The 23,595-nt window shown below is 42.7% G+C and overlaps 1 protein-coding gene across 1 annotated transcript in view; it reads left to right on the forward strand.

Annotated features, from left to right (window-relative positions):
• PIAS1 (protein inhibitor of activated STAT 1) overlaps positions 1–23,595 on the forward strand; it is an 82,542-nt gene that overhangs the window by 51,336 nt on the left and 7,611 nt on the right. The window contains exons 3-11 of the mRNA XM_088139234.1: positions 6,279–6,363; positions 10,719–10,766; positions 13,410–13,500; positions 14,564–14,698; positions 21,505–21,610; positions 22,303–22,376; positions 22,683–22,843; positions 23,036–23,166; positions 23,309–23,483. Coding sequence (XP_087995360.1) covers positions 6,279–6,363; positions 10,719–10,766; positions 13,410–13,500; positions 14,564–14,698; positions 21,505–21,610; positions 22,303–22,376; positions 22,683–22,843; positions 23,036–23,166; positions 23,309–23,483 — 1,006 coding nt within the window. The remainder of the gene's footprint in view (positions 1–6,278; positions 6,364–10,718; positions 10,767–13,409; positions 13,501–14,563; positions 14,699–21,504; positions 21,611–22,302; positions 22,377–22,682; positions 22,844–23,035; positions 23,167–23,308; positions 23,484–23,595) is intronic.

Here is a 23,595-nt window from a genome sequence, read left to right on the forward strand (position 1 = left end):
TCCCGGAATAACACCGGGGCCGCTAATGGTGACTTCGCGGGTTGGATGAATCCCCGTGCTAGGTTCTTGTCTATGAACTCGCGCAGGGCTCCCATCTCCCTCCTCGACAGGGAGTACATTTTTGGCTTAGGCAGGGTCGCTCCTGGCTCTAGCTCGATGGCGCAATCACTGGGCCGATGTGGTGGGAGCTGGTCAGACTCCTTCTCCCCGAACGCTGCCGCCAGGTCTCGATACTGCCTCGGGATTCCGCCGCCCGTCGGGGGTTCCCCGGGTCCGGCCCCTCGTTTTGCGGTCGCCTCGCCAGTCGCCGCTGCCTCCCCTCGCCTCGGGATCGTGGCGGGTCTCCGGGGTCCCGGCGCTGCTGCTGCTGCTGTTGCTGTTGCCGCCCGGGTCTCGGGCCCCATCTGCTCTCGCCCCGTCTCCCGGTGTCCCGGACCCTCCGCTTGTCCGCCGGTGGTTGCGGCTGCCTCCGTCTCCACGGCTCGGTCCCCTCTGCTCTCGCCCTCGCCGGCCTGTCGACCCCGAACCGCACTGCCTCCGTCGTCCAGTCGACTCGTGGGTTCCGCCGCCGCAGCCACGCCAAGCCGAGTACCACCGCGTAGTCGGCCACCGGGACCACCACGAACCTCAGTTCTTCCCGGTGACTCCCGATCGTCATCTGGACCGGCTCGGTGTAATACTGAGCTGGCCCCCCCCCTGCCAGCGTGCCATCTAACTGGCTGAATGAAATGGGCTCCCGGAGGCGCCTCAGCTGTAGCCCGAGCCCCGAGACCACCGCTGGGTGCATCAAGCAGTGGGTGCAGCCCGAGTCCAGTAGCGCCCGTAGCTGCGCCTCCCTCCGGATCTCACCCCCGGACGTGTATCCTCACCCGGAACGGTGGGCAGTCCTCGTCTCCTATTGGGTCCGCGCGCCTCGACTCCCCTGCTCGCACTGGGACGCCGTTCAGTGCGAGCGCGCCTCGTTTCCCGCCGGCCCCGAGTCCTCTCCGGAGGATGCTGTCTCCGGGGTCGACCACCCCCCGCGTCCTTTCTCGGTCACCGCCGCCACTGCCCCCTTCCGCGGTCGGTCACCGGTCCTTTTCCCGTTCGCACGCGGGGTTTTGACTTCGGGCCATGGTGGGGCGCCTTCCCGCTCCGTCGGGCACTGCGCCGCTCGGTGGCCTCTGCCTCCGCATCGGAAGCACAGATTCGGGGCTCTGGTCGCCTCTCGCCTCCCGGTGGACTGCCGTCGACCGCTCCGTCTCTCCTCGGGGTCCTCTCCCTCGGCCGGTCCCTCGTCTGGTCCCGTCGTCTTGTGCTCTGTTGGATCTGCCGCCACGCCGATTCCGCCGTTCCGGCCAGCCAGATCCAATCCTTCACTGTGGCCGGGTCGTCCCGCCCCAGTGCCCGTTCCAGGATCTCTGGGTTGAGTCCCCTCTTAAAATACTTCACCTTCAGGGACTCCGGCCAGTCCGCGAGCTTCTCGGCCAACCTCCGGAACTCCAGGGCATATTCCGATACCGATTTGCCCCGCTGCCTGAATTGTAGGATGTCGTCCTCCGCCCGCTTGGCGCTCAATGTGTCCTCGAATCTGTCCCGGAGCGCCTGCATGAAGTCCGGGAAACTCCGTAGTTCCGCCGCGTTGGCATCGTACAGCCCGATCACCCAGCTGGCGGCTTGGCCATCTAGCAGCTCGGCCACGTAGGATACCCTGTCCTCGTCTCTGGCGAATAGGTGACCACCCCTCTGCATGAACCCCCTGACGTGCGTCAGAAAGTGCGGCAGCTGTTCGGGGTCCCCTGAGAACTTCCCAGTGATACCTCGAAGTCTCAGGGCGTCTGCCGCCCGTTGGTCCTCCGACCGGGGCGCCGTGGGTGGTGCCGGCGGGGGTGTCGGACCGCCCCCCTGTCGCTCGCCTCCTCGTTCACCGCCGGTGGCCCCACTCTCTGTAGCAGGGTCTGGAGCATCGCCTCCACGGCGTCTAGGCGTCGCTCGACTCTCTCCTCTAGTCGGGCGAATTTCTCGCTCCACTCACGGTTCCGGAACCCCGAACCCCGGGTCATCGTAACGCCCGAATCGTCTGGTCCTTGATTCACGCCCATCGACCACCGCTCGGATGGAGTGCGCCCGGCCCTGGCCGCTGCCCCGTCGCTCCCGGGCGGCTCCGACCGCCCTTCCGCGAGCCTGGATCCCTCGCGCTCCAGCTGACCCACGGATTCCTCGTCGCTGGTCATGCCTGTATTGAGAAAGAAAACGCTCCTCGGTGGTACCGGGTAGCGCTGACGGTGAGTCCTGGCTTTATGTGAGATTTGCCCCGTTCGACAGAGAAACTCTCGTGACACGTGTGGTTCACAAAGAAGGTTTACTCATGCGTAACGTAGTAGTCACAAGCAAAGCCAGGACTGGCTTGGTACAATTGCATCACTTGTTATATTCCCCCTTCCCGCGCTTTTTCCCGCCTCGTGATCGCGTTGCGGCTGTGGGCTATTAGGCCCCCCAATGTCCCCCCTGATCGTTCATGATGGCAGGGTCGGTCAGAGTCCATTGTCCTTGATTGCCAGTCCCCCTCCGGCTGGGTTGGCCCCTCCCTGCTACGTGCAGACCCGCGGGTTCTGTGCTGCGTTGCGATCTTGTTTCGCTGCCCTGCGGCCCCGTTCCTTGCTTGCTCGCGCCGTTATCAGTTCGTAATTAAAAGCTTCCGCTGCGGTTTTCCTGTTTAGCTGGCCGCAGGTGGCTCGTTAATTAGCGGCGCTTTCGGTTCCTCTTTTCCCCGCTAGCTACCGCCGGTGGATTCCGCGTGGTCTGGTTGCGAGCTTCCCTGCAGCCCCGTGCTTCCCTGAAACCTCGTGCTGACCGAACCTGACACTAGTGATGGGGGGAGGAGCTGAGCTGCATTTCACTCTACGACCTCTTTCTCCCCCCCTTTTTTTTCCTTCCTTCCTTCCTTCCTTCCTTCCTTCCTTCCTTCCTTCCTTCCTTCCTTCCTTCCTCCCTCCCTCCCTCCCTCCCTCCCTCCCTCCCTCCCTCCCTCATACAGCCAGCTGCTGGGAAAGAGAGATCACCGTTATCAGAGGTCTGAATTGCTTGGAACTTAAAGATTTGGGCTGAAGGTGGCCTTCCCTTTTTCTGGAGGGCTAGCAGAAATAACGTTTAACTTTAAGGGGGCCTCCGCTCTCAGTGCTGTTGGGATGTGCAATGGGGTGAATGGAAGGGAATGCGTCTGACCTGGCACTCTGCTCTGAGTAAACATGCTGTCTTTTGTAAGAAAGCCAATCCGTGCTATGAGGCCCACTAAATCTGTGACCCCTGTTTGAAATACAAAGAGTATTTAATTTTAATAAACTATAAACATTCGGTAAATAGGTGCTTTTAATGTATTAGCAGGCAAATCATAGCTTTACTTAACCTACACAGCTATTTATTAGGAGAATTAAGAAATACACATTTGCCAAGAATAAAAAACAGATACAATTTCATGTTCTGGGGTAGGATTTCCAGAAATACAAAATTTAGTTGAAAGGACTTGCTGCTTGCTTCCCTACTGAGTGTGGAATTCCAGAATTAATGGAAGAATGGCTTGTTTGCATGCAATCTGTTTAGTGTTCAATACCAATTTTAGAACTAGAATTCAAATTAGACTTAAGCTTGTATTTATCCTCTTGCAGAGGGTTTCCACTTTCTTTTGTTCTGAGGTTGCTTATGCTTGCTTTTTATGGAACTGCACAGGTCTTTTCTGTCTTTCCCCCATTTTCTCTGCTGCTTTTCACTTGGTTCACTCTAAGGATAACAAACCAGCAAGAAACTGTCATGGCTTTGTGATAGATACTTGAAGTACAGAGATTGACTTGGCCATAACATTATTTTTGAAATTGTCCTTAATGCCAAGAGATTTTGCATATAACAGTATGTTTTCCAATGTATTCATGAATACTGCAATTATTTTGCAGGAGCAAGTCCTCTGTCCTGGGGGGAGAAGGGCATTCAGTGGCAAAAAAGCTTGCAAAGATAATGCAATTTGGGGAAAATAAGAAGCCTTCCAGATGTCTGCATTTTTCCATGACTCTGCTCAACAATTGCAGGGGGGAAGAGTTGATTACAACCACAAGGGCAGACTAAAATCTAAATAGAGAACCATAGTCCTTCTAGAGTAGGTTGATGTGGTTTCAAGGGTATGAAGGACAAATGGAAACTAACGAAACTGATTTGTCTCTGTAGAAGTAAAAGTTAGCAGATTGTTCTCCTTGTTGAGTATTATAAACCTGATGGAGATAGCAAGTGTTATTGGCCATTACTGGTGATCATAATTTAGCATATTTAGTTATAGAGCGCAGCAAAGACGGAGATCAAGCAGTGTTAGAAAATTATGGTAGGATACAGTAGTGCTTCTCTCAGATTTATATGCATCTCTTACTTTAATAAATGTTCCATAATGTTACTCTGGATCTAGGTGCTTGTTTTTGTAGGAAGTTCTAATAAAAATATAATGTATAAAGCAAAAATACTTCCTCATTTTATTGTACCATGTAATACTCCAGCAAATAGTAATTTTGTGATACAATTTATCTTGAGACATTGCAGTAAGCTCTTAATTATTTAGCAATGACCAATTTGCAAGAAAAGATTGAAAGTGCTCTTAGTGAATAAATAGGTTTGAAGGCCATTGGAACTGAGCTGGGTAGCTTGCTTGGGATAGAACAATGCATGTTCACCCAAGACTATATGAGAACATTTCTGAATGGTTAACTGGATTCTTTTTTCAACTTAGAAAGGAATATTTTACAGGAGGAGCATTTCAGTGATATATTTAGCCCCTGACTACAGCTGGGGGGAGGACAGGTCACTAAATGTTTGTTTTAACTGAAAGCAATGGAGATATTTAATACAATATATGTAAATTATAGTAAGAGGATACTTTGGTTGTTTGCTCTCAGAAATTTATATTATATTCAGATTTCAAACATTGTTCCCTATTGTTATAATTGTATCTCTTAATCATAAACTGCTCTAATCATCACTGTATATATTTTACAAAAATATCCACAAAACTCTCATAAATACTTTTGTAGTACTTAAAGCATATATGTTTGTGTTTATCACAAGAGTCTGTTTTAAAGCCTATTAAAAGCAGAGCCTACAGGGATCATGTTGGGCCACTGCCAGAGAGAGGTTGGTTCATTCGGACTGGTCATCAGGCAACGGTGCATATTTTCAGTCTTACATACCTTACAGGGCAATTATGGAGATACATTCTTTCTCCTCTTCATATTTTATTTTATTTTAAACCCGTAACAATTCAGCATGTTTACTTACTATAAGACAGAACCCCCCAAATCATCTGCAGTGTTAAAAATAATTTCCCCCCCAAAGGACTTCTCATGCATTTTTCAGAGAGGAATGGTTTCAGTATCAGAGTCCTAACTTCCATTTTGATGAATAATAATTTTTAGTGATACATTTGGCTTACTTTCTTTTTCCCCTTAAGGTCAGAATAATTATTTTTGTTTGTGCTTCCTTCAAATATTGCAGCTTGTTAACCTAGCTTGGTTGAAAATATGCTGTCTCACAAGCTCTAGACTGGGCTTAGAAACACAGTGAGGTTTGCAAATCTTAGAAGAAAAAAGAACCCTTTCTATCCGCATCCTTCATTGAGGCTAACAGAGAAAAAGAAAGTAAATGTTGAGCTCTTCTTTATTGTATTTCAATTAAAATATCCCCTTATTAATTGGTGGAACATAATCCCCTTTGGCTCTGCTAATTCTTCCTTGTTTTGTTCTACAAGCATTTGTTTTATGTTATGAGAAGAGATAATTTGTACTTAATGACTCACACTTAATCAAATGACTTGAGACTTCAGGATGTAAATCAGATCATTGTGAATGAGTTGATACGTTTCTGCACTCTCAGTCATGCAATGAATATATACAGTATGCTGAAATAATAAGACGCATGAGTTAAAGCTTAAATGCTTAAAATACGGATTCCCCTCACAATTACTCTTAATTCTTCTGTCACTCAAAAGACTTTATTTTGCTATCTCCATCAAACTGTCTTTTTTTTTTTTTAATGACTCAGTCTGTCAGATTTTGGTCCATTTATTTTTGCTGTTTCTAAAATTGTTTTTGAAACAGACTCCCAATTCTTTTGCAAGGTAAGTATATTTCCTATGAGAAGTATCAACCCCTAGAAGATAATATAAGGCTGGGCTGGAGCTAAATTTTCTAAAATGATGGCAGAATTATTTTTACAAAGAAAAATAGTCTTTTTCATGTCCAATTAATCTCCTCTTGGCTTCTCTTTAGCATCAGATAATAGCCAGCGATTTCGGGAAACCTGCTTTGCATTTGCCCTGACTCCACAGCAAGTGCAGCAAATCAGCAGTTCCATGTAAGTGGTTATAACATCATTTCAGCACAATACTTCTGATTTCCAAAATGTGGTAAACTTTTTAAGAGGTGTGTTTAACATTAAAACTGTTTAGGTTTTAGCATTCATAATGAGGGTGAGGTGGTCTTGGGGCATCATAGAAGTGCAGTGTAAAGCTCTAATATTTAAGGAGCAGCTTTGTGGAATGAGCAAAGAGGTTTGGAGGTGGAACTAGGTGGGAGGAATTTTAGACAGAATGTGCATAGGCATCGTTTTCTGTAAACTGCCCAGAGTAATTTGTTAATGAGATGGGCGGTGACAAATAAAATAAAAAAATTAAAAATGATAGAAATTTGGAAAATAACTTAATTTGAAGACTCTGGTTCTGAATTATTGGAGATTTGGATTCAGCAGGAGCCCATCTAGAGGATGTGCTCCTGAACATAAGCAGCGTGCTGAAGAATACTGAGAAATTGTTGCAGAACATCCCATTTAAAAAGTTGCAGACTTTTTAAACGTAAGCCATTCATAATATAGTTGTCTTGGGCGCAGAGTATGGGCTTATCCCAGCTGTTAATGAATGGTAACAGGCTAAGCATTATGTTTATTTGAAGTAAAAAAGATTAAAATGTATGTCATTTCTATCTAAACTACATCTTGAAGAGAGGAAAGCAAGAAAGAGAAAGCGGAGTTGCCTTTGGCTCTTAAATACAAAAACTGTTCAACTAACCATAGATAAGGAGAGAAACAGATGGAGGGACACAGACCCTTATTTACTCTTGTTTACCTCTTGCCATTTGCCCTACTGGTCCAAAGAGTCGATGCAGTCTCCAGTGCTTCTGTCACCCACTTGCAACTCCCATCTTCTCTCAAAGTATCTGGAACTGCTCCCAGGTTCGTGCCTTGGTCACTGCATTAGTCACCATTGGTTCTGCAGCACAGTGCTGCACATTGATTAAGTCCTTGCTCTTGTACATCCCACTTAGCATGAATGTTCTTTACTCTTAAACTAATCCTTTCTTTTTGTAAAAATTGAATATAGGTTTTATGTCTTTAAAGATTGCTATAGGCATGGGTTCAGTAACTTCAAATCCTGTAGCAATTTATAAATTCACCTGGTGTCAGCGCTTCATTTACACCTGGCTTTGTGACTGGCATCACTAATTAAAACATACTCAGCCCCAGTGGAGAACAGTGTATTGTAGCTTGCTTTCTGCTGGACTGATTGGTCTACTGTAATCAAGGAACAAGTACTAGTGTGTAGATTTGCAGTCAGCTCTACCTTTGGTCCAGTCTGTGTCCAGTTAGTTCAGAGCTGCTGCTTGCTGGCAGTTTTAACTTCAAATCAGCAGTGCCTTTCTTGCACCAGGTAGTTCTACAAGTTGCCGTTTATAAAGGGACGCTACCTCTTACTTGCTGCTGCTTTCCATTTCATGAGCTGGCAGCTTTGGGGTATCTTCCCCACATCTCTGACTCCTACGTCCCTTTCCTCTTAACAGGTGGTGGGGGGTTGGGTCCCTTTGCTAGGTCTCTGTGAACGCCTTAACTGTGGCTCATGCTCCACTAAGTATATGTTGTAACTTCTCCTTCTGCAGCCTGTACCACCTCAGCTGACACTCAGAAGTCCTGTTTTGAAATTGACTGTAAGGCTGATGTGAAACTAGAAAGGAGGATTGCTGTGGAGGGATTGGCTGCTGGTGGTTACTAGGTTCAGATCCTGATTCTTTACTTCAGCTGGCCTTACTCTGCCATCAGAGTAAACCATACACATTGTTTTCGTCTTTCCCATGGACGATCCAGGCTCCTGTAGCTTTTTGTGCTGGTTGCATATCCAGTCATAATGCCCCGTTCAATTCTACAGTCCAGCTTCTTGTTTTTCGCTTTGAGAAGGCAAGCATATCCTTTAGATCAAAGCATTCTAATGTGATCTAAACTGGGTTTTCTGTTGAACCGCAGTTCATGAGGAGTGCCTTTTTAAAAAAAAATTGTGGGTAGTCTGTTTTGGATGTAGTTAGCTGTTGAAATAATCTCTCCCCACCATTTTTGATTGGGCCCTGACTCAGTTTGCATAGTTCAACATATGTCCAACAGTCAACAGTTCTTTGTTACTGCTAATCCATTTTCTTCTGGTATAAAGGTAATATATTTCTTATCAATAATCCCATTTTCCTTTAAGTAATCATAGATTTGTCCACTTATAAATTCAAATCCATTATCCAAAACTGCTTTCTTTTCAGATTTATTTCTTACATAAGCAACAAATTGCCTGAATTTGTTGAACTCTTCCCCCTAGTGCCTTATCAGATAGAAACAACAAAAATAATATGCTTCAACCAAGAAATTACAGATACCCGTTTTCTCCATTTGACTCAGTGGTCAGGGTATCAGAGAGCATTATACATTTTCTTAGCCACTTGCCTTGCTGCTGTGCTGCATATTCTAGATTTTCCATGCTGGCTACATTTTTTGTATGTGATTTTTGAGGATATTTCCCATATATACACATAAAGCAGCACTGATTGGCAGATTTGCAGTTGCGGTTTTGAAATTTATGACCAGTTCTTCCCTTTGTTTCTGCCTGGTTTGCTTTATATTCCAGTGGTCTAGTTTTTGTGCCAGAATTCAGTGCAGTTTCTCCATGTACATTGTTATATGAGCTTTACAAGCTCAGCTGATTTTCTCTTATCAGAATTCTCAGCCCCCTGGGGAATCCAATCAACAATGAATCTCCAACCTTACTTGTATTTGAACAACCTCCCTCAACAAATCCCACTCAGTGTCCCTTGATGACTGTATAACTAACACCTAGTAAATTGGAGTCCAAATGTGGAGGGTACAGTGCATTCTTAACATGCAAAGCAATTGCCTCTTCATCACTCAGTGTGCCTTGCAAACTTCCTTGCCACTACAATCTGTCTTTTGCAGCTTCTGTCAAGATCAACACAAAAACCTTTATTTTTAAACTGTGGAGCAGTTGCTCCTCTATCCAGGTAAACTGGATTCTGGTTGCCACCAGAATCTCTGATGGGCTCTATCAGTAAGATTTCTCTGGAACATCCCCTTCTTTTTCTGAGAATGCAATCATTTCCCACCCTCTGGGCTCCACCTTCTTCTCCAGCCTTTTCCCATCCTGGCCATTTCTCCTTCCCTTGAGCAGGAAACTTCTTGGTTAGTTCTCTTGCTGTTTGCATCTCTAAAATACTGTACAGTTTTTGTTTCTTTGTGGGTAAGATGCCCTTTGGTCTTTTCTACTTTTGCAGATTAAACAGGGTTTTTCCTTAGATTTCAAAATAGAGGTTTCTGTTTGTTCAGCTAGTTTCTGTTCCCATTTGAGATTCCTGCTCATATATTTTGGTACATTAAAATGTTGGAGCAGAAGCAGCAGAAGGAAAGCAACCGTAACTTCATCTTGCAACTGTATGCCATTATTTTTAAGCAGCTTCCTCAGGTCAGGGTTTTGGCTCATGTGGTATGAGGTGCTTGTGCCATCCTGCATTCTTAAAGAGTGCCTTCTTTCCATAAGACACGCGATAGGGCCTATGGTCTTTGCATGGCAAATTCTCTTTAATTTCCCCCAGATCTTTCTTGCATTGCTCACTTCTGCTGATACGGATAAGCACATGGCTACTTACATATCCAGAGATATGTGCACAACCTTTCTGATTTTGGCTATTCCAAGCTCTTTGTTCCTCAAGTCCAGAGGGTTTTGTGTTTCCATAATCCAGTGGTTTTCAAGAATATGATAGGCCCATTCTTCCCAATCCTGGCTTTTGAAGATAAAAAGGTTTGGGGGCACATGGCCTTTGCTGCCCCATTTCAGATGCTTGTCAAGGGCTAACAACAACCAGACAAAAAGTCCTTGCTGTCTAACTGGCCTTTCTACACTTGCTTTGCCAATCCTGGGATCTCTGTGCTTACTTTTGTAATTTTTCCTCTTAGTTACCCAGCAGTTCACAAATGTGGGCCACTTATGGTACCACAAATGCAATCAAAACCCTATTTGACCCCAAGCATGGTCATGCTATTGTATGCAGACTCTTTTGCAAGTCAATATATTGTTGCCCACATTCCACTACTAACTGGGAGGCACATGAGTGTACTGACCGACATTCAGGGTATGTGCATTTTCATAATTCAAAATTATGCAGGAAGCATATAAATGCTCTTTGTCAATGAGTTCTGTTCAGAAGTGGGCAGGGGTGTTGAGCAGGGAGGATGGAGCCTGGACCTGGTAGACGTTGCAGTTTGCAGTGCGTTGGATGGTGTGTAAGCATAGTTTGGTGGTGGCATATTCTGTTTCAAGCTTTACGTGTTTAAATTATGTAATGGATTATTTTAATGAACTGCATTTAATCAGTGTCTAATGTCTTTGTTAGGGACATTTCTGGAACCAAATGTGATTTCACTGTGCAGGTCCAGTTAAGGTAATTATTTTTCCTATAATCCAATTACAATATGGTGCTTCCCTTCTCCCTCACACATTCTGTACCAAATATCATGTCTACAACCTGCTTAAATTATGCAAACGGATAGTAAACATGCACATAGATGCTTCCTTTACATAATTTTATTCTATTTCCCTTATCTTTTTCTCTTCTACCCTATAGCATAAGCCCGTCTTCCCAAATCTTAGCCTGTCCAGTTGTTCTGGACTGTCTAATCATCTTCAGTCTATACATCGTGTCTATTCTAGCTGGGGATACTTAGTCCAGTGGGTCTGAAGGACACCGAACTGCGGAAAAGAAGATAAAACACTATTGCTTCATCTGTTGCTTTTACTTGCCTGTAGCAGAGAAATTGGGTATTTCTTTGATTAATCTTATCATTATCTGCAGGGCTTGCATCTGCACAGGCTGTCTCTACCTTAAAGAAGAGGATGTATGAGCAATTGAGAGTGTTTAATGCAGTTCAGTGGCTATTTTTAAATTAGCACTTAGTTGCAGTGATAGAGTTTTTCTGTAAACTATTTTGTACTTAATTCTTTGCATAGCAATTTTAACATTTAAATCCATGCTAAAGTTTCAAACTCAGTATAAAAGAAGGTGGCTAAGCAAAGATCTAACCATAACCCACCTTTCTTCCCTTGATTTGCCCACTGTAAGTTAGTTTATTTATTGGTTTATAATTAAGTGCAGGTAGTCCTTGTTTAGTGATTGCCTCGTTTAGTGACTGTTTGCAGTTATGATGGTGATGAAAAAGTAAGTTATGACCAATCGTAGCATTTACAACCTTTGCAGGTCTGTAAAGCAAAGGAAAGCTGAAGTAAGATCATAAGCACAGTTGTGGTTTCCCTTAGTGACTGCTTCGGTTAACAACTGAGTTGCTGGTCCCAAGTATGGTAACTAAATGAGGACTACTTGTATGTGGTTTGTAACCACTTTGTCCTCTTAACTAATATTTGTGAGAAGCTGGAAACCTGCTGCCCCATGAATTCTGCAGGCAGAATTATGTCCCTTGAGATCTGACTTCTGTTTTGCCAACATCTTGGATTGGCACTATCTCAGACCCTAGAGGAGACTCCAGCTCATGTTGTGTTGAAAAATAAGCATTGACAAGGAATACTTGATTGTAAGCAGAGTGGAGCCAAACTCTAAGCTGGAGAATCTCACTTAAGGATGAACTGATGCAGCAGCAGAGATGAGAACCAAAGAATGGGAGAGACACTTGGGTTTCCTTATTTATAAAACTTGGTTGGTTTCACAGAGCAACTTTGGATGGAAGAAGCACACAATGTGTGGCATCATTAGCTACAGTTGCTGGAGTTGTATGCAGGCTTCCTTGGCATGGCTCAGAACTTGGGCTGCGGGCTTTCTGCAAGGTGTCTTCCTGATAGAAGAGACATTTCTCATGTGGTATCTCCTCAACCCAGTGATAGGGAGCCATGGAAAGCACTTGAAGTAATCTCACCCATCTCACTCACAAGGGCTCCATTTGGTTCTGGGGCTGCTTTAGAAAAGTATTTCTTTTTATGTGCATCACTGTTGCCCACCATTTAAATCAAGAGCACGTCTGTGCATGTGTTGCAGTGGGCTCTGGATAAGTAGGGAAAACTGTTGGTCCTTTATGGAATGAGTTTTTTTTTAAATTTTGTATGGCTACTTGAAGGAAGGGATTGACAATCTGCTTGAGACCCACAGCCTAATTTCATGCAAAGTGAACCTCATTTTAAAACCCTTTGGAAGAGATCTGTTTGGATCTCTGGTGGAAGGTATGTGTGCCCTCCCTGAAGCCAGTGCATGAAAGATGAGAGAGTGTCAAAAAGAAAGAAAAGTTGGTATCAAGTTACTTTGAATTCTTGCCCCAAATACTGTTTTAGCCTTGACTACCACATGGCCTCCAGTACATTAATGGTGAGGTGGTCTGAGCTGTGACTGAAAACAAGTTAATCCACCCCTTATTACTCAAATAATTCTAATGTTAGTTAAAACTCTGAATAGATTTACTATTGTTTTAAATAACTGAAAAAGCAAATTTATCTTGAGTTTTTTATTTGTTCTAGAGAAAATATAAGTAGTAAAAATATCAAGATCAGCTATTCTACATATACTTTCCTTTTCAAAAGTATAGTATTCTTTTTTATACTTCCATCCTACTTTTCATCTAAGAAATCCAAGATGGCACCAATCAACAACCTAATGAGATATATAAGCCAAGGTTCTCCAACCTTTTGGCCCTAGGCATATTTGGAATTGTGAGAGCACGTTGTTTATGTTATAGCTACCTTGGCAATGTTGGTCATACCCTCAATCACTTTCCTGGTTTTATGTGCAATCACAAAGCAAAAAGTCAGATGGAGCATGGAACCTAGAGAGCCTTAAGGGTGGTGCCTTTAAATCTATTTTGTGGGCTTGAGTTCTAACTAAGAGGAGGTGATTGGCTTAAGGTTGCCTGTCTAATGTTATATCTGCAAGAAGACATAATATGCTTCCCTCCAGTCTTGGTATGATACTATAATACAGTGGCTCACAGGAGATTGTGATGTGTATTAAAGGTATGTCTCTCTTAAATACTTAAATCTTGGCACAAAATGTTACATAACATATAACTTAACTTTGTAATATCCTTAGGTTTTGCTTATCTGAAACCAGTTGCCCACAGGAAGATCACTTCCCACCAAATCTTTGTGTGAAAGTTAATGGAAAACCATGTAGCCTTCCTGTAAGTATCTCCCAAATTTGACTGCTTATAGTCTTCTCTTTCATAAAAAATAATCCATGTGGGAACTATCTAGGAAGTTTGTGGCATAATGAGATGGAGAATCCTTATAGTGGTCTTTGCATTCAGTGATGCATTTGTTGACATGCAGAAGTAACCTGAGCTATTCTATCTCTTCTGCTTACAGTTCTTTTGAGGCGAAGTCTCCTGGGAGTCAAGCTCAGTTTGACATTACAAACATGACCATTTAGTTTTTTTGACAATATGGAAGTGGTTACTATTCCTTTCTTCTAGAATTCTTTTTTTTTACTCCCCAGTCTAGCCTATAGCCCTGGGATGTCCTACTGGTCTCTCATCCTGTACAAACCAATCTCCTATGAGTTGTGCTCACCTCCTGGTGACTTCATGGACATGTTGAGTCTTTTTTTTGCAACTAAGTACAAAGGAAGCCTGATCCTGCTTAGCTTTTGAGCCTAGGCAAGGTGGGCCAGGTCATCTGTTTCAAACCCTCTTGTATATTAAGTGGGATTTGAAAAAAAGTAAATACACAGGACCTTTTTTTATATACAGGGAGTCCCTGGGTTAAGAACGCCTGGGTTACAGATGAGGCATAGTTAAGAACGGAGTCCATTATAGCAAAATTTGAGTTAAATACACAATGATTCGAGATCATTACGCAATACTACTTATACAGTGTTATGCAATAATACTGTTCCAGCTTACATACATATTCAACTTAAGGACAGACCTCGGGACCAGAACTTGTTCTTAAGCTGGGGACTACCTGTAATAGAAACATATTCCATTAAATAGTGCCTGAGAATTTACTTTCTCTTCTTCTTCCTTACTGTACTGGCTTTTTTGTAATGTGAAATGAACTGCTGGTCTTTGACTAGTTTAGTTATCTATCAATCTCTGTCAGCCTGTCTGATGATGGAAAGTTGGGCGTGTGTGCATCTCCACTTAACTCCATACCAGCAAGAGGGACATAATGCAAGGTCATGAAAAGGAAGACATTGCTTTACATTGTCATTATCGTAATGGTGACTTGAGTATGGTGTTTCAGGGCTACCTTCCTCCAACTAAAAACGGGGTTGAACCAAAGCGGCCAAGCAGACCAATCAACATCACATCGCTGGTGCGACTGTCCACAACAGTCCCAAACACAATTGTTGTCTCTTGGACTGCAGAAATAGGAAGAGTGAGTACAAAGCAAAATTGCTGGGAGAAGGGATGGTTACGTACATTCAATGAATCAAAACAGCTTTGCCAGAACGTAATGATTTCAAGAAATATTTGTGGGGCTTTTTATATACAGTGCATTCAGAAAGTATTCAGATCCCCTTCACTTTTTTCAATTTTGTTATGTCGCAGCCTGATACTACAATTGTTCAAATTCATTTTTTTCTCATTAATCTACACTCAGTACCCCATAATGACAAAGTGAAAACAGAATTTTAGAAATATCTGTAAATTTATTAAAAAGGAAAAACTGAAATGTCACATGTACTTAAGTATTCAGACCCTTTACTCAGTACTTTGTTGAAGCACCTTTGGCGGCAATTACATCCTTGAGTCTTTTTCGGTATGATGCGACAAGCTTTGCACACCTGGATTGGGGGATTTTCTGCCATTCTTCTTTGCAAATCCTCTCAAGCTCAATCAGGTTGGATGGGAACCGTCAGTGGACAGTCATTTTCAGGTCTCTCCGGAGATGTTCAATAGGGTTCAAGTGAGGGCTCTGGCTGGGCCACTCTAGGACATTCACAGAGTTGTCCCTAAGCCATTCCTGTGTTGTCTTGGCTGTGTGCTTAGGATTGTTGTCATTTTGGAAGGTGAACCTTCGGACCAGTCTGAGGTCCTGAGCGCTGTGGAACAGGTTTTCATTGAGGAGATCTCTGTACTTTGCTCCATTCAGGTTTCCCTCAACCCTGACCAGTCTCCCAGTCCCTGCTGCTGAAAAACACCCCCACAGCATGATGCTGCCACCACCATGCTTCACTGTTGGGATGGTATTGGGCAGGTGATGAGCGGTGCCTGGTTTCTTCCAGACATAACGTTTAGAACTGAGGCCAAACAGTTCAATCTTGGTTTCATCAGACCAGAGGATCTTGTTCCTCACAGTCTGAGAGTCCTTCAGGTGCTTTTTTGCAAACTGCAAGCAGGCTTTCATGTGTTTTGCACTGAGGAGAGGCTTCCATCTAGCCACTCTGCCATAAAGCCCAGATCGGTGGAGGGCTGCAGTGATGGTTGTCCTTCTGAAACTTTGTCCCATCTCCACACAGGATTTCTGGAGCTCAGTCAGAGTGACCATCGGGTTCTTGGTCACCTCTCTTACTAAGGCTCTTCTCCCCCGATTGCTCAGTTTGGCCGGGCGACCAGCTCTTGGAAGAGTCCTGGTTGTGCCAAACTTCTTCCATTTGAGAATTATGGAGGCCACTGTGCTCTTGGGAACCTTCAGTGCAGCAGACATTTTTTTGTAGCCTTCCCCAGATCTGTCCCTTGCAATAATCCTGTCTCTAAGCTCTGCAGGCAGTTCCTTTGACCTCATGGCTTTTGCTCTGATACAGTATGCATCGTCAGCTGTGAGGCCTTCTACAGAGAGGTGTGCACCTTTCCAAATCATGTCCAATCAATTTCATTTACCACAGATGGACTCCAATCAAGGTGTAGAAACAGCTCAGCAACTATCAAGAGGCACCTGAGCTAAATTTCAAGTGTTGTTGCAAAGGGTCTGAATACTTAAGTACATGTGATATTTCAGTTTTCCTTTTTAATAAATGAATAGACATTTCTAAAATTCTGTTTTCACTTTGTCATTATGGGGTACTGAGTGTAGATTAATGAGAAAAAAAATGAATTTGAATGATTGTAGTATCAGGCTGCAACATAACAAAATTGAAAAAAGTGAAGGGGGTCTGAATACTTTCCAAATGCACTGTATTGGCTATGTCTTAGTACATCTTGGCATCAGTTAGAGGAGATGGATGTTGTGAGGGGAGGCTTAGATAATTGGGCTGAGTGAAGGCTGCCTAGCCAAAAACTCCAGTTGCATGTATAAGCAAAGGAAGAGACAACCCTAATAAAGCACTATTTAATTACTTGCCCAGTTGCCAAAAGCAGTGAGGAATTGAGGTGAGTGAATGAAGTATGCACTCCTTGCTAGCCAGGTTGAAAATAGCAGGACTAAGTAAACCTGCTGAGGCTTCTGGTGCAGTTCTGGCATTTTAAGAGTGCCTTCTGTAGGACTTTTTGATGTAAGAACGTTTGAGCAGTGGAACTGATTACCAAGAGAGGAGGTGAGGTACTATTTACTCCATGCGGTAAAACAGAGGCTGGACATGTATCTGTTGGAGATGCTTAAGTTTGGATTTCAGCACCAAGGGGGTAGGTAACTCTTCCCAACCCTGTGATTCTATGCTATCAGGATTTGCTCCTAAAGCCTAAACTAGTAATGTTTCTGGAATCTGTCAGGTCCCTTCATAAAGGTTAATCATGCAGGACTGGGACGTCCAGACATTGGCTTTTCAGTCCAAGCAAAGAGATAACCTTGTTCTGCTTTCCTTGTCTATCAGATTTCTGTAAAGCTTGTTGGAGGCAAGTTGCTGTTTTACGATTATGCTGGCAGTATGTTATTTGATAATTTTGTCTCTTGACCAAATTGAACCATTAAAGGAATGTGACAGAGCTCTATGTAGTTGGATATTTTACAAATTGTAGCAGCTTAATAAACAGTGTTCAATTTAGAAAAAGAAAAAAAGGGAAATGGAATACACACAGACACACACAACCAGAAATATTGGTACCTGTCCATTCCCCCCCCCCCAAAATCCCAATTTGCTGTGAAATAAGTTGAAACTGGAAACAAGTAAATGGCATCTACCATTCTTTGTTCCATAGACCTGACACTAGATAAAAATGGCATGGAGATAGTTATTGGTATCCCTAACCTAATATTTCCCTTTTGAGACCCTTTTGAGATAATAACTGGAATCAGGGGCTTTCTATAGTTCTGAAAAAGAGTTCTATCCCTCTCAATTTGTCCCATTCTTCTTGAGCAAACTGCTCCAGTTGTCTTAAATTTGATGAGCTCCTTCTCCCAACTGTGAGTTTCCACTCTTTCCACAGATGCTTTATTGGATTCAGATCGAGACTCATGGCAGGCAACTTCAGGACTGTCCAGTATTTGCTTTTCAACCATACTTGGATTCTCTTAGATGTATGTGTTGGGTCATTATCCTGCTCCAGGACCTATGACTGAGACAGAGCTTTTTAATACTGGGCATTATGTTTTGCTCCGGAATGCCTTGATAATCTTCTGATTTTATGGTGCCCTGCACAGATTCAAAGCACCCAGTGCTGGAGACAGCAAAGCAGCTCCATAACATTATGGAGCCTCCTCTATGTTTCAAAGTAGGGATGATGTTCTTTCCTTTAAAAGCATCATTTTTTTTTCTTTGAACATAGAGCTTCTGTGACTTACCAAAGGCCCTAATTTTGTTTTATCTGTTCAAAAGACATTCTCCCACAAGGATTACAGCTTGTCAACACGTATTTTAACAAACTTCAGTCTGACTTTTTTTGTGACTGTCTTTCAGAAGTGAGGACTTCCTTGGTCTTCTACCATTTTTATTTATTTATCCCAATTGTATACCATGGAGGCCACTTTCAGTCAGACAGTGATGGATGGGACAACTTGATATTGTTGTACGTTGATCTTGGAGGTCAGCCAGGATCTGAAGTTTTCCTTGGTTCTTTCTCCACCATTCGAGCTATCCTTCTGTTCAGTCTGGGGTTGTTTTCCTCTTACCACCATGCCCAGGGAAGTTGGCTACAGTCCCATGGAACTTAAACTTCTTGACAATATTAGCAGCCATGGTCACAAGAACATGAAGCAGGAGTTGGTTTTGTAGCCTTTACCCTTACCGTGCTTGGCTATTACCTTCTTTCTTTCCTCCTCAGACAACTCTCTGCTTTTCTTTCTCTTGTCCATGTTCACTGCGCTGCACACAATGACACAAAATGCCTGAATGATTACTTTTCTTCATTCAGAGAGACTGAGTGATTGATTATGAGATTGAAGACACCTGTGATACTAATTAAACAGTCTGCTTGAGTGATCACTAAAATCCAATAATGTATTTTAATTTCTAAAGGCTACCAGTAATTATGTCCATGCCATATTCATGTATTATTTGCAAGAATATGGGAAGTCACACATCAAAAGCAAAGCTTTTGCTGTATGGGCTGTGGAATAAAGAATGGTGGATTCCATTTCCTTGTGTCACTTTCAACTTATTTCAACTCAGTTGGGAAGTCTTTGGGGAAAAGTGGAGGGATACCAATACTTTTGGCTCTGTGTGTGTGTATAAGTTATGGCGTTTATTGTAGAACTGTGAAACAGGACTGAAATGGATTCAGAATCCAATCCAGGCATTTGGGTTTAGGAAAACAAGGCTTTTAGTCTTCAGACTAATTTTTTAAATCAAGTCAAACCAATTTTTATTTTGGTCACTGATTGTACATAAAAACCACAAACTAAATGCATGTACCAAACAGGCAACAGAAAATACAAGCAGTCTTCAAATAATATTGTCAACAATCCTTCTGACCAGTCCCTGATGAGTGCAACAAGCACTCAAAACAAATGTGGAAACTTCCAAAGTGATTTCATTGTGTTGGTTGGATAAAAGTTACAAAGCATAAAATCTGTCAGGCTGACTTTGGCATTTGTTAGAGAAGGAAATCTGTAATGAATATCCTTCTAGTATTTACAATACAACAAAACATGAACTATTGTTTCAATTACTCTGGAGCTGCATGAACCTATCCTTTCTGAATGTGTCAATTTCGTATATTTTCCTGAGAAGCTGCTGGACGGTGCATAGTAAGGATTTTGGCACAAGGAGCTGATTTAAGAACTGGAATCTTGGCTTGTAATCTGAACTGATCCAAGACTGATCCTGTTATGCTGCTCCAATCAGATTGACAATCTGTGTTGATGACCTTTGCTCTAAGCTCCATTCAGCATAATCACAAGTTACTGTGCTTCTAAGAAGTTTTACTGGTACAATTTTTTCTCCTACTTTGGCTTCCCAAATTAGGAGAATTTATCTTACAAAATGTTGGGTGCTAAACCTTGTAGACTGAAATATAATGTTGGTCAAAGATAAACAATTCATACCCACTGATTGGACTCAACACTATTTATTCCTGCCTTGTTGCAGGAAACTGCATTCAAGATGAAGCAAGGGATCCAGGAGAAAGATCTTAACAGCTTTGGTGAAACTGATTCCAAATGGATAATTTTTTTATATGGATCCCATTTGGGTACAAGGTTTGGCTGAGAAAACTTTAATTGCTGCAGGTGTGCTGAAAGAAATCAGATGGCAATGGCAGTCTTGGGGACACTTAAGTCAAATGTGTATTGTGTGATATTGAAGACCACTTTTTTTAAAAAAATGGCCAGTACCGCTCTTCTCCCTACTCAGCTTTCAAGCAAGGCAAGGCAGACCCTTGGCTCTCAAATCAGTTCAAAGAGGGTTTACTTGGAAGTTCTCAGCTATTGTGAGACAAGCATATGTGACTAACTACGGTCAGTGTTTCACAGCAGTTGTAAACAAGTAATGGGAACAGTTGATAATGGCACAGGATACTTTTTTAAGAGAATGTGCTTTGTGGAGTCCTTGGTGCTCTCTGAGCTTGGTTGTTTGATTGTAGACATTTCATTACCTGACTAACATCATCAGTGCTAGTGAGTGTGGGGAGGGGGGTAAACCCCATACTCACTAGCACTGAAGATGTTACCTAGGTGGGTAATGAAACGTCTGCAATCAAACAACCAAGCTCAGAGAGCACCAAGGACTCCACAGTTCAACCCTGGGCTACATGTATTCTCTTCTATTGGTAGAATGTGCTTTGACTCTGTTCATCAGGAGAATCTACAGAACGTAGGCATGAACTAAAATGTGTGGAATACGATCAAAGAATTAATCTTGAATGGAAGGAATGACAGTGGGGACACTCCCACCCACTGCTTCCTTGTTACAGCTGAGATGGCTTTGAAGATGAACTTTTCTGATAGTAGCAGTAGCTAATTCCCTATGAGTGAATTTAAAGACAAATTATTGACTTTTGACAGGCCATTTTTGTCTAGTAAATTAATAATACACATATTTTAAAAACACTTTGAAGGGAGAACTATTAACTATTCTTAACTTTAGCTGTGTTCTGATATTTAGTTTGATATTTTAATTAAAAAGATTTCAATTTTATACATAAGCACACTGACATGTAAGTTCCTTTTTAATGTAATGCTAATCTTAAACATATTATAAAGAAATGCCTGTGTAGTCAGTATTTGCAAATAAGAGATATTGTTCTAAACCACAAAGCGTAAGAAGGGAAGCCTCTGATGTGTCTTGTAATGTGGTTTCTGGCATCTCTCCGTCTGATTTTCTGCTAAAGCCCAAGAGAGAGTTTTGCCATAAAAATCTGGCCATGTCTACTCTGAAGTAGGCCCCATTGGGTATGATGGGGCTCCCTACATGAATTACATTAGTTTGCAGTCCTAAGACATCGCAGGTGCTGTATTTGCACACAGCACTAAATCAGAACCCAGGAAAATTGTGGTAGTTTTGTGGTTTCTCCCAGACCAAAATGGACCCTGGTATCTGGACAGTACAGCAATTCATGACCCTTTGTTTGGATGACATGCTGAGCTCTCAGTTCCTGGTTAGATACTTTAGTTGCAGGAGAAGGAAAGCCGGAGCAAATGGACAGCTTACATCTTTGTAGGATATGCATTGTATTGCGTTTTTCCACATCAGATCTCTACATTTGTTCTAAGTGCAAAGAAAAACGAAAACAACTTACATTGTTTACTGTATCTTCCAAAAGCCAATGAATTTTGTTTTGATTCCAAACTTCATAGGAATTTGGAAATAATGAATAAGATGCATTCCTGATATTTAGACTAATTAGACCTTTCTTGTGTTTTCCCTGCAGACTTATTCTATGGCTGTCTACCTTGTCAAACAGCTGTCCTCTACTGTGTTGCTACAGAGGTTACGAATAAAAGGCATAAGAAACCCTGACCATTCCAGAGCACTAAGTATGTCTACTGTATGCAAGTTCCAAACATAAAATTATTTCAAGAGAAAGACATTGTGATCATTGTCCCTCATACAGACTGAGCAGCTCCTTATAGCTAGTGTTGGTGACCTCCTACAGTAGAAATTGGGCTAGCTTCTTACGATTCTCATGGTGCCTAAGTTGCCCATTCCCCGATCACAGCAGTGCAGTGAGAGATTCCATTTTCTGGGGAGGCCAGGTCTTACTCAGTCGAGTGAGAACATCTTACAAAATAGACCCTCCTGAACTGTAGCAGCTACCTCAAAGTGCATGCTGGATTGACATGCTTTTTTCAAGCCCTACTTTTCTTTTGTTCTCAAGAAGGCCTAGTTCAGGACTGATTCTGTCATGCTTCGTTCACATCAGTGTTTCTCACGCTGGCTGGGGAATTCTGGGAGTTGAAGTCCACACGTCTTCAAGTTGCCACGGTTGAGAAACACTGGTTCACATGGTTTGCCACCTCTTTTCTTCCTCCGCTCTTGCCTTCAATATCCCATGGAGGATATTACTGTCAGCTCTTCAACTGATTAGCTCATCTGGAGACTTCAAACCGTGTTGCTGACTCTTAACTCAAGAAATGCATCATCTTGCTATCCCGGCTTCCCACACTGCCTTTGGCTGTTACCTACCTTCTAATGGTAGTTTTGTTTTTGTTTTCTTCCTTCTTGACAGTCAAAGAGAAGCTAACTGCAGATCCTGACAGTGAAATAGCAACAACCAGTTTAAGAGTTTCTCTTCTATGCCCAGTAAGTGTATTTTTTCTAAAATTGTTTCCCGGTTGCCCTGAGTATCTACTATACAGTGTCACTTTGAATGTTAATTCACTCTATCCTGCAAGAATGTCCCACTGGGAAGATGGGAGTCATCCTCTGGGAGAAGTTGAATGAATTCATTCATGCACACATTCAAGGGAGAGTTTGCTTTCTACTCTCCTGTGCACTTTCTTGCTTTACCTAGAGGCTTTTATTTGGAAATGCCTCTTCTTTTGTTAAGCCAACTTTTATTTGTATTTCAGACTTAATGATTCGATTCACTTTTTTTTCTTTTAAAAGCTTGGCAAAATGCGACTAGCAATACCTTGTAGGTCTCTGACTTGCTCACACCTTCAGTGTTTTGATGCCACCTTGTATATTCAGATGAATGAAAAGAAACCCACTTGGGTGTGTCCTGTCTGTGACAAAAAAGCACCCTATGAACATCTAATAATTGATGGGTGAGTATCTTTCAGAAGCCAGTAACAGTTGATAATTCGGTGGGACAAATACTGTTCTAGAGTCTTCCTGGAAATGTCTAAGGTACTGAAGTTGTATTTTGGTGCTGCCTTTCCATATTAGATCCTAGAGGTTGAACATTGCTTATTAGATATACCTTCTGTGTGATTTCTAAGGAAGCTTCTATGTTATAGGTTGTTTATGGAAATCCTGAAATATTGCACAGATTGTGATGAAATTCAATTTAAGGAAGATGGGTCATGGGCTCCTATGAGATCAAAAAAAGAGGCACAAGAGGTGACAACATCTTTTAATGGTGTAGAAGGTAAGTTTCATAATCACTTATCTGCCTTTCATTTTTTTAATTTTTTTCCTCTTTGCTGCCTTATAAGTGTGTGTCTCATAACTGTGCATTTTGTGGCACTTGGCTTCGACTTACTGTGATTTCAACATTTGACTGTTCCCAGGCTGCTTAAGTTCTTCTGTGGATCATCAGGTGTCTTCTCATCAGTCAAATAAAAATAAGAAAGTTGAAGTGATCGACTTAACCGTTGACAGCTCATCAGATGAAGAGGAGGAGGAACCATCTGTCAAGAGGAGGTGTCCATCTCTCTCTCCTGCATCACCCATTAACAGCAAGAGGTGAGATGGTTACAAATGTTAGAGAGAGACCTATTGCAATCAGGGTTCCAGATAGGATATGCAGACGGAGCTCTCATTTATTTTAGGGTCCTTTATTGCTTCTACCATTTCC

Source organism: Python bivittatus, unplaced genomic scaffold (genome assembly GCF_059951505.1).
Source record: "Python bivittatus isolate LINGU-HERP-01145 unplaced genomic scaffold, Pbiv_v1 ctg000210_np1212, whole genome shotgun sequence".
NCBI lineage: Eukaryota > Metazoa > Chordata > Lepidosauria > Squamata > Pythonidae > Python > Python bivittatus.